General features: G+C 41.0%; 1 protein-coding gene across 3 annotated transcripts in view; it reads right to left on the bottom strand.

Moving 5' to 3' along the window:
• Positions 1 to 3,944: 3,944 nt before the first annotated feature.
• The window catches only part of FRMD6 (FERM domain containing 6), an 88,947-nt gene continuing 81,950 nt past the window's right edge, over positions 3,945 to 10,941 (bottom strand). For all 3 annotated transcript variants that reach the window (XM_010842266.1, XM_010842267.1, XM_010842268.1), the window contains 2 exons: positions 9,221 to 9,312; positions 3,945 to 6,940 (listed from right to left, as the gene is read on the bottom strand). In XM_010842266.1, coding sequence (XP_010840568.1) covers positions 6,656 to 6,940; positions 9,221 to 9,312 — 377 coding nt within the window. In that variant the 3' untranslated portion in view covers positions 3,945 to 6,655. The remainder of the gene's footprint in view (positions 6,941 to 9,220; positions 9,313 to 10,941) is intronic.

The following is a 10,941-nucleotide window of genomic DNA, read 5'->3' as shown; positions in this document are numbered from 1 at the left end:
TGTATTGCAAGGGTTTTCACTCTAGCTGGTGGGAACACACACTATTTCTGGTCCTATATAAGGAGATGGTTTAGTCCCTTTCCCACAGTGCTTCCCTCACACGTACATGCTGATCAGTGCTCAGCTGAAAGCTTGAGGGGACCCCTCTGCAAATCTCTAGAGCACACTCTTTCTCCTCCCCTCTCCTGCTTTGTACTGCTCTTTCCTTTCATACTCTGTCCAGAGTAATTCTAGTTACCTTAGCATTCCCAAATTCTCCACTTTGCCTTCTCAGGGAGACCCCTCCTCCCTCATTGTGGCTCGGAAATGCTTTCCAGGCAGTAAGCTGGGGCAGTGATCAGGTTTGTCTGTTTCTCCTTTGGGGGCTTTATTCTACTGCATTATCTATTGTTGAATGTTTAAAAAACATTTACATGCCTTTGGTGGGTTTTTATCTGTTTAAGGTAAGAGGGTAAAACTGGTTCCAATTATTCCACTACGGTTAAAAAGTTTCATTTGGGATTTGATTGGAATTGATGGGAAAAATCAACACAGATTATTGAGTCTTTCCTTTTAGGAACATGATATATTAATTTATTTAGGCCTTCTTTTAATTTCTCCAGTGGATTGTATGGTCTTCCACATTTATACTGATGTTGCATTTAAAGGTCCCAGTATAGACTCCCTGACTTCTCTCTTATAGCACCTTATTAATACCCTGTAGCAAATAAGGGATAGAGTCTAAGAAGACCAGGGGCTTCTGCTTTGCAAAGAAGCTCCTACAATAACCCACTTCGTCCCATGCCTGTAGATCAGAAGAAAGCCTGTGACCTGATCTTAAGAGTTGGCTTCAATCCAGCTGACTCTTTCATGATGGCAGGTAAGGGTTGAGCAGCTTGAGAATGGAGCCTGGGGTATGCATGAGAAAACACTAGAATCATGCCTCATGCAACCCAAGGGAGAAACTTGCTTAGAGTTGCTCCATTTTGGCATGGTTTGCCTGAAGCTTGCTTCTATGCATAGTTGGGCACGAATGTACTCTGAGAAGAACCTAAGGACTGAACTTTTGGTCTACTGGTTGTGGGGTCACTCCAACTGCCTTATTTATACATTGGGCCTCTCCTTTGATAGATGGTTCCTTATGCACAGAAAATAAATCATCTCATAATATTTCTAGGATAAACAGGCATTTGTGGGCTAATTATGGAAGTTGGGGATGTTTATTCTAAATATCAAACAACAAATTTAGGAGCAAACTTGGAATGTAATTCATTCCTAAGCTAGGAACTACCTCCTCCTATGAAATCCACCTCTTGCCATAATGACAGTAATAAATTGAAGAGACCTTAACTGACTACAGTTGATACCAGATGGGTAAACACCCATCCTAAATGAGTTGGTTCATTATAGCTGTGCCATGTTTATAGACTTTTGATTAATCTCTTGAGCATATATAACTCCATCGCCTACATTGGCTCATAGCATCTAAGCAGGATGTTTCAGAGCACAGGCTGCTCCATTAAGTCAAAATATATGATGTAAGAATCAAAGCATTGAGTGGAATTTAGCTTACTATTTTCATTACACCTCTGTGTGGGGATCGACTTGTACAAAGCGTCAGAAATAGTGAGGCAAATAAAACACTGACATGGAGGAGATTTTACAATACTTTCCTGGTATTCATATAACCTCCACCCTCATACTTAGACAGACAGTCATACATATATAACACCCAGGGCTCTAGAATGTGGGTGCATTCAGACTTTCTGAAACGGGTTCAGTACTTCACTTAACACAGGTTCACTCCTTGACAGGTATGTTGGCAAAAAGAAATCAATGTCGTTCTCACAAAATGCAACACACCTGGACACACTGGAAACCTAACCCATTCCAAGTGGGGATCACAGTTCAGGAGCAGATAACTGGTTGGTCCATATTGCTTGGGCTTATCTATAGACCACGGGGCTGCAACCCTGATGCACATTAGCATCACTTGCGGAACTTTTAGCAGCACCGTGCCCACCCCAGACCAAATCAATCAGCAGCTCTGGTCTGGGCCCCAGGCATTGTTCTCCAGGTCATTCTAATGTGCAATCAAGGCTGAGAACCACTGCTGGAGACTAGAGTAGTTGAAGCCATTGTGCCAATTTTCAAAGTATTCCTGCAGAGTAGATTTTAGTTCATCATATAAAGCAGTAATTAACTCTACAGTCCTCTCAAGATTATTGCCAAGTATGGCAAAATTGCCTCTTTCTCCAGTTTTTAGCTTTGGAGGTGACAACTCTGTGTGTGTGTGAGAGAGGGACACAGAGAGAGAGAAAATTCTGCTATTCTGCTTCCTACGCAGCTTTTGAATCTTTTCTTTTTCCTGACTGCTGCCACATTCTTAATTCAAACCCTCATCTTCTCCCTAGTCTCCACTTCTACCTGCACTGTTTCCATTATTTCTCTCAAACTCCAGACATTTGTCTCTTTCTTCTTATGACCCCCTCCAGTGGCTCCCTGCTGTGCAAACACTTAAGTATCTTCATCTGGGCATTCAAAGCCTCTCACAAGTAGGCTGAGAGGTCATTACTTGAGTTATAGGGTCCCTCGCAGGTCCCTGAATGAGCATTGCTATCTCCAGCTTCTAAGCCCTTGCCTGGACAGCTTGCACCTCACCCATTCTGCCAGAAGTCTCCATTCAAGGCTCTTCTGAATAAATCTTCTCTGCTCTTCCCACCTCCCACTCCCATCTCCGAGGTCTTCACTGTCTGTGCCAAGCAATGTCTGATTAAGCCCTATGTATATTTGGCAGATAGTGGGTGCTCAAAAAAAAAAAAAGTTTGTGAACAAATTCCATTTATCACATTATCAAAATTGTAATTTTGTCTTTCCTATTAGATTCTGAGTTTTCTGTAAGTGGGTAACATGGTGTATGCAGTAAAAAAAAAAAAAGGCAAAGCTTTTGGAGACAAATTTAGGTTGAAAACTTTGCTCTATCACTTACTACCTTCAGGATCTTGGGCAAATTGAACCATTTCCTAGCTGCAAAATGTGGGTGACAACACCTTGAAGGGTTGTGAGGATTAGATATGTGTGTAATATCAGACACTCAAACAGTGCCCATATATTTTCTCCCCTTGCCTCCAACTTACAATTTACCAGCTATGCGCAAAGTTCATGAATGACACCCCACTGGAAAGTTTGTTTTTGTACTGTTTGCTTCAAAATGATCAAATGGCTCAATTCTACAGAAATTAAATGTTTGTTAGAAGATTTGAGACCCCTGCTCTCTCCCACCCTAGTCACCAGGGGCATATTATACCTATTACTGTATTTAATCCGCAACAGTCCTTTGAATTATTCCTGTTTTATAGCCAAGAAAGCTGGAGCAAAGACAAGACACTGGATTCTCCTTTAGGAGGTGAGCCAGGCTTTACAGAATCCTGTCTATTGACTCTTAAGCTTTGGGCTCTATGCTTTATGCAATGCTACCCTCACATTCATTCGATCCGTGAATGCATGCTTTTAAATGCAACCACTCATTTTTCTGAAACTAGAACACTCCAGTAATGACTGCTGAATGGGCAAAAGTTAAAGTAGTTACTTTAAAAAAATGAAAATAAAGAAGTAGAGACCTTTATGCTCCACACTTTGGGACTGAATAGTGGCTGACTGCCACACCCTTGAGCCTCTCGGAGCCTTGTTTCCTTCATCTCTAACTTGAAAAGATTAACAGTACCTGCCTTATGGGAATACGAGGATTCAATAGTTAACACACGAGCTTCTGACACACGTGGAGCAGGCTCTGGCACGCGGCAGGGCTTGGCATCAGCTATTAGCATCAACACAAGGGCTACTTTGCTCAGAATTCTATCAGGTTGTCCTTAAATGTGCTCTATTATAGGAAAGAAGAACATAAAGAGAACAGTCACTCTTGCATCATGGAGAACTCTAATAATAATTTTTAAAAAGGCACTTCAAAGACAAATAAAAAGTAACTTTATTGACTGCTAATCTTACCATGAAATCCTTATAAGAATAATTACAAAATAATGCAGTTTTTTAAACACACTTTTGGTATCATCTTAACATGATGATCCTTTCACAGAAAGGATTATTTACAATTTATGCAGATATAAAGTTCATTGTTGCAAATACAAATGCAGACGTGTAGAGGCAATATATACCAAACTGGTATACTGACTAGCAATGGATATTAACAAATGCAGAATAAATATCAGGTTTATACTTTTCCTTTATTTTTTAAAACAATTTCCAAATACAAAAATGTAGATATTCAAAAGGGATTTTCATATACATATATATAATTCTGCCGCAGTGGATCAAAAAGCAAAAATATGTCCTTAGCATGTCTCATTTTTGAAAACCCACAAGACTATTCATAAATCCAATTAGAAAGAGGGTGTGCAAAACCACTAACGATGCTGGCAAAACCCTAAAGACCTGATTCTGTTTGAAGTAGAGAGAAAATAAAAGTATAAAGCATTATGTACTTAATTAAATATACATTTTTTGATGTTTAAACAAGAAACACTAAGAGCTAAAGGAAATACACCACATTTATGATCTGGGCTTTTTAGGGTCAAACTTCATCAGAATTTGTCTCTTAAGCATCTATAAGAAATGGTGGATTATTTAATGACTTATAAGTAACAGTCATTAGATGATCCTTTCATACTTTCATCCTTTTATATACAAAGATTGAGATACTTTAATACATTCTGATATCTGAAACTTTGGTTCTTTCAAACATTTGATAAAAGCAAAATAATTTCCTGACTATAGCACTCTAGCATTTTTTTCCTTTTAAAGTGTCAAGTTAAACCAAGTTGACCGGCCTGTGTGTACCCACTGCCCTTTCATATCCACGGCGGGGGCGGAATGTGAGGGGCAACACAGGTAGCGCTTGTTCTCACTCGCCACGTGTTTATAATACTGACCCCCATCCACGGGGAACACTGTAGGTTCTGCTGTACCCTAAGACTATTTCTCTGTTACCTGAAAACGTAATTTTGTATAAAAATATGACTGTTTCTTTAGAAAATAATATAGTTTTTTTAATAAAACTTGGTAGATAGAAAAAATGGTATATCAAAATATGGTAAACAAATGTTGTAAATATATGAAATCATTAAAAACATCTTGTAGAAAGACATTGTGCTAAAGTACTTTCCTGAAGTGCGAGCAACACTGTTACTGTACATCTGAAGGTGAGTAAGTTCACTCTCCTGACTTGATTTTATTATATATCCTAACAGCAGTGGCAGTAACTGTCCTAAAAATGGCCTTTTCTCAAACACTAACACTTTCTATATACGTCAAAGTTAATGAAAAAGACATCCTTGGGATTGGTGGTTTTCAATCCTGTTACATCTAGCTCCATCTGGAAACTTCAAAAGAAAAGGCAATTTTCACCTGGGTCTCACCACAAGATACTGATTTAATTCATCTGAGGTGGTACCCAGACATTGTTAGTTTTTTCAAAGATCCCCAGATAATTCCATGATGCAACGAGGGTTGAGAACTATGGCAAAAGACACATGAGAAAACAGTCGTTCTTGACTGTGTATCTATCAACTGATTGTCTGTAGGCATCATTCATTCAGTGACACCAAACATCATTATCCTCTGCACCAAACAAGAAAGACCATGTATGTAAGATAGACATGGGAGCTGTCTATCTTTCATAGATGAAAAGGTGGTAAGCTTCAGACACACATAAACACACAATCTTATGTATTTATATATGTATAACATATATGTATAGTTGGGGTATTTTGGTTAAGCAGAAACCAACATTACCATAATTTATTCTTGATTAAAAAAAACAAACCATCAGGTATAAACATATTCTAAGACATTTCTACAGTTTTAACAGAAACTGGTTTTGGAAACTCCACAAAATTCATTATGGCATGAACACAACCGATCTGTTACTTGGACAAAGGACTCGGCTGAATCCTAGAGCTTTCTGGAAGAGCAGGAGAAGGACACGGCACTGACCAATGTGAAGCAGTCACAGGCCTCACCGCACCATCTTTTGGTTATTGCTTGATTCACATCTTGTTGACCTTGGGCTGCACTTCTGTGATGACGCATCTTTGGCATGCTGGAACCATGTGATTCAACCGCTTCATTCCTGTTCACTTTGGGACAGCCTCAGAGGGGTGGCAATGGCTTTGACTGGGCAACTGTCCCTCTCTTAAAAAGATGAGAGCTTCTTCTCTCTCTCCTCCCTCAAACCACCAGCATTTCATGAGGGAGTGGTAGGAAAAAACATACAAGCAAACAAAGAAACACAACAACATCTTTCACATGATAAAAAAAGTGATGTTACACGTAATTGAACTGGAAAACAAAACAATGAACACACACACCGCAGTCTGATATCCTGAAGGTTTGGTAACCAGTAAAGCACATTTCCTTTCAAAGGATCAGTGAACTTCCGGGCACTTGTCTTGCTGTACATTCTCTGTAGTCCTTTTCCTCCTGTGTAATACTTAAAGTGCAACTGTCCCACGGCTTTTATTTCCATCACAACTATTATAAAGAAAGAGATATGTCTGGGGTGAAGAAAATATGGCACAAGTAATAGGTAAAGAAAGAACCCATGGCTTTCACAGCCTCTAGCAAGCAGCAGGCTGTCTGGACAGCTGCACGCAGAGGTCCTTTAAACAACAAACTCTGGAACTTCATCGTGGGTGAGATCCAGAGAGAAGTATTTGCTGGTTCTTTTGACTGGAAAAGCATCTTGGATGTTGACACACTGCTGAGCTAAGCAGCTGCTGCAATAGAGGCCTTCCTCATCCAGTTCATGGCCACACCCAAAGGTGTAACTCTGAGCAGTGTCCTGACACAGTCCTGCAATGCGCAAGAAGTCCTTCTGGTAAAGTCTGATGTCATCAAGGCTCAAGCTATGTCGATCGGTGGAGGTCTTTGGTTTTCGACATATAGTCTACAAAACAAGGGAAGGTTGAAACGGCTTTAAGAGTATAGACTAATGTGAAAGTTCATCACTCTGTGTCCTGCACAGAGAAAAGATGCCAAATCAGAAAATGTTAAGGAATCCTTAGCTGTTAGAGGGTGGCTTCCAATCTGTGGTTTCTGGGCCCTGAAGCCCTGTGAGGAAAAAATGCTACCACCACCAATAATAGTAGCTAACATCTCCTGAGCCATTATTATGTGCTGCTGCTGCTAAGTTGCTTCAGTCGTGTCCGACTCTGTGCGACCCCATAGACTGGCAGCCCACCAGGGTCCCCCGTCCCTGGGATTCTCCAGGCAAGAACACTGGAGCGGGTTGCCATTTCCTTCTCCAATGCATGAAAGTGAAAAGTGAAAGTGAAGGTGCTCAGTCGTGTCCGACTCTTAGCAACCCCATGGACTGCAGCCCACCAGGCTCCTCCATCCATGGGATTTTCCAGGCAAGAGTACTGGGGTGGAGTGCCATTGCCTTCTCCATTATCATGTGCTAGGCCCTAGGAACTCAGTGACCTTCCCCACCCACTCCCTAGAAGAATAACCCAAGGCTCAGAGAAGTCAATGCAACATGAATCCAACTGTCTCCAGCATCTCAGAAACCGAGCAGTTCTCCTAAAATCAGGTTGCACGGGTAAAGGTACTGTTTCTTTGCTTTTCCATGAGGCTATGGCAATTAGGCATAGCAACACTCTTGTGATGAGGTCTGTTATTCTTTTAATACGAGATGGGAAAACAAACCAATTATTATGCAAGAAACACAATTTAAAACACTATTTTTTTAAAAAGCTAGAATTCTTGGGTAGAAAAATAACATGAAGTGTTCTTGGTGTAGAAAAGGTTGGGAGGCAGCCCCAGGATGAAGAGGTGGCTCCTAAACAGTGCAAGAGGCTGTACTCTACCAAATGCTGCACACAGCAGGTTACAGACTTTCCAAACTCATTATCCCAAGAAGTGGTACTGGCTGCAAATATAAGCAGGTTAAAAAATGGTTCCAATAATTACATGAATAGAAAATCCTTAATGGGTTACTTATGGAAATGAGCCATTACAACTCTAACCTACTTTTGCTGCTGAAACCACAAAGGCTAGCTTTGTTAGAATAAGATATCACTTTTGCTACCAGCAGAAGAGAACAGAGTCTGAGCTCAACAACATTTTACTTGGAATTGCCATATCTGAGAGCCCCCCAAAGATGATGATCCTCGTACTGATGGTGTCTTCTGAGGATCCACCAAAACTTTCACACAGAATTCATCAGGTCATCGCCACAAAGCATCAAGGCAGGCACCCATCTCCCCATCTCCTGGGTGTAGAATCTGATCCTTAGCTGTACCCCACAAATGTTCATGTACAGTTAAGAGCAAACATCAAGTGGCAGGGGTGGGGTGCAAACTGAGGCAGTTTGACCCTGGAGCTTGTACTCCTAATCATCATGCTACATGTACAGCTACAAATACCACTTATTGGAAGTGCTAGAAGAATATTTCATAAAATGTCACTTTCAAATTATGGCTACTGAAATGGAAGGAAAAAAAAAGACAAAAGTTAATAAGGGAAGAAAGAGAAAAATATAGAAGGCAAAGACTGCCAGATACAAGAGAAAGAAAGAAAAAAGAGGGAAGATAATAGAGTGAAGAAAACAAGAGACCCACAGAGCACCCAAGACAGACAGCATATAAGGAGACAGAAAGAGAGTGCTCAGAAGTCAGAAGTGAGTATCAGTTGTAGATTCCATCCAAATCCTGCAACAATGAGTTTCAGAGTATTTTAATTTGTCTGTATCTTCTGATAGCTTAATCGTCTAACCAGTGATTATGGGTTATCAAACACACTAGCTTAGCACAGTTTGAAAATTCAAACTGAATAGAATAATTAAGAGTGTGGAAACACTTCTGTCACAACATACCTGACAAGAAAATTACTCTCCCAGTTGTTGAGATCAACACACACACACACACACACACACACACACACACACACACAGAGTTAACCTGAAACCTAAAGACCAGAGGCTTCTCACCCATATGAAGTATGAAACAAAGTACACAGTTCATCCAAATAAAAATCCCAAAGAGAAATGGAACTAGCAAATAAATGGAAATAAATTCAGACTAAAACTGGAAAGTATGTATCTACTAGGAATCATTTCCTGAAGGTTTTAAATTTCTGCTCATTTACATAATTATAAATGCAAGCCCCTATTTAAAACTGTCTATAACTTCAGCTCCTGATTTAAGTTTTTCAACTCCTCCCGTACCTGTGGAAGAGAATCGGTGCTCTGGCCACGCAGTTTGACTACCGTTTCTGAGGAGCTGGAGGTGGAAGAACCGATTTCTTTCACAATCAATCCTAAAGTAAAACACAGAGGAAAACCAGTGAAGACCTCAAATTATTCATCCTTCTTGCCATGCATCTGACATGAACTACTGTGTGCTTGTGCTCAGTCACTTCAGTCACGTCTGGCTCTTTGTGACCCTATGGACTGTAGCCCGCCAGGCTCCTCTGTCCATGGGGATTCTCCAGGCAAGAATACTGGAGTGGGTTGCTGTGCCCTTCTCCAGGGGATCTTCCCGACACAGGGATTGAACGGGGTCTTCTGCGTCTTCTGCAATGTAGGCAGATTCCTTACCGATGAGCGACCCTACTACCAAGAACTAAAGTGCAAATATTAGCCAGTGCTGATGAATCTCCCTCCCTGTGGCCCTTTGGTGGCTGACGACAGGCATGGATCACAACCACTCCTTGTGTTGCAGGGAGTGGTGAGATCCATGAGGGGTTAGAGCATGGCATGGAGGTTAAAACTGCATTCTCTAAAACAAACTTCTAATTAAGCTGTTTAGGACGCAGTTAGAAACAAAAACAAAGGCCGAAGGTGAAAGTGGTTTCTTTACTGTATCGCTAAAGCTCCCCTACTCTCCATACAACACTGACTTTGAATATAACTCTCTGAACAGTGACACAGCCTCTAGGTTTGGTTCTGCTTAAATGAGCAGTGGGTAAATGGGCGGAAACTGGGTCCAGGCAAGTAAGGACTGTGTGTCCTGGCCAGTGTCCTCTTACAAATGTGGTTGAGCACAGCACCCATCCAACTGAAGAGCAAATGCCCACCAAGGGCAAGGTCCAGGGCCTGCATATGGAACACACTCCGTTCCAGAGGTTCCTCTGGGAAGATGGGGCCACTGCACAGGCCTCCTGCGTCAGGTTTTACTGGCCTGACACCAAAAATGGGAGGCTACAGTAAGAAGTCAGCTCTGGACCTCTGAGATCACCAGAGCCCCTTGTCACTGAGGGCTCAGGGGGCCTGATGGTATTTTAGAAACAGAAATCCAGGGCTAAAACTTTCTTAAGGGACTGTGGCATAGGAATAAAGCATCCAGAAAAAATGTTTAAGGAGGTAAAACTGTCAACAAGAACTGGCGATGTAAGTGAAAACCACTCATGTTTCTTGCAAACAGATGGAGCAAGTGAAGGTCAAGCCCCAGAGCCTTAAGGCTAAATGGCTTAAGTACATTTCCACCTGATAAAGAAAAGAACCTTGGGTAAGTAATATGATTTTTATTCAGCCACTGCTAGTAATCCATAGAAATGACTTTTTGTATTCTATCTCTTTAAAAGGGTCTCATGATAATTCAGTGTCTGGCATGTATTAAGTGTTTGATGATTAGTTCAATTAAAAAATGATATATGTACATTCCTTGGCTTATATGTAGACAGTTTATTCTCAGATGACAGTCATGTTTTTGGGGTTGGTACCAACTGCCTGAGCAGAAGATCTTTCTCTAGAAAGCTCATAATCTTTTAAAAAGCATTAAACTTAAAAAAAAATTTACTTATTTTTGGCTGTGCTGGGTCTTTGCTATTTTGTGCAGGGTTTCTCTAGTTGTGTAGAGAGGGGGTATTGTCAAGTTGTGGTGTGTGGGCTTCTCACTGCAGTAGTTTTTCTTGTTGCACAGAACGGGCTCTACGGTGCACAGGCTT

Source organism: Bison bison, unplaced genomic scaffold (assembly GCF_000754665.1).
Source record: "Bison bison bison isolate TAMUID 2011002044 unplaced genomic scaffold, Bison_UMD1.0 scf7180017864174, whole genome shotgun sequence".
Taxonomy (NCBI): domain Eukaryota; kingdom Metazoa; phylum Chordata; class Mammalia; order Artiodactyla; family Bovidae; genus Bison; species Bison bison.
This window is presented reverse-complemented; position numbering and strand designations above follow the sequence as displayed.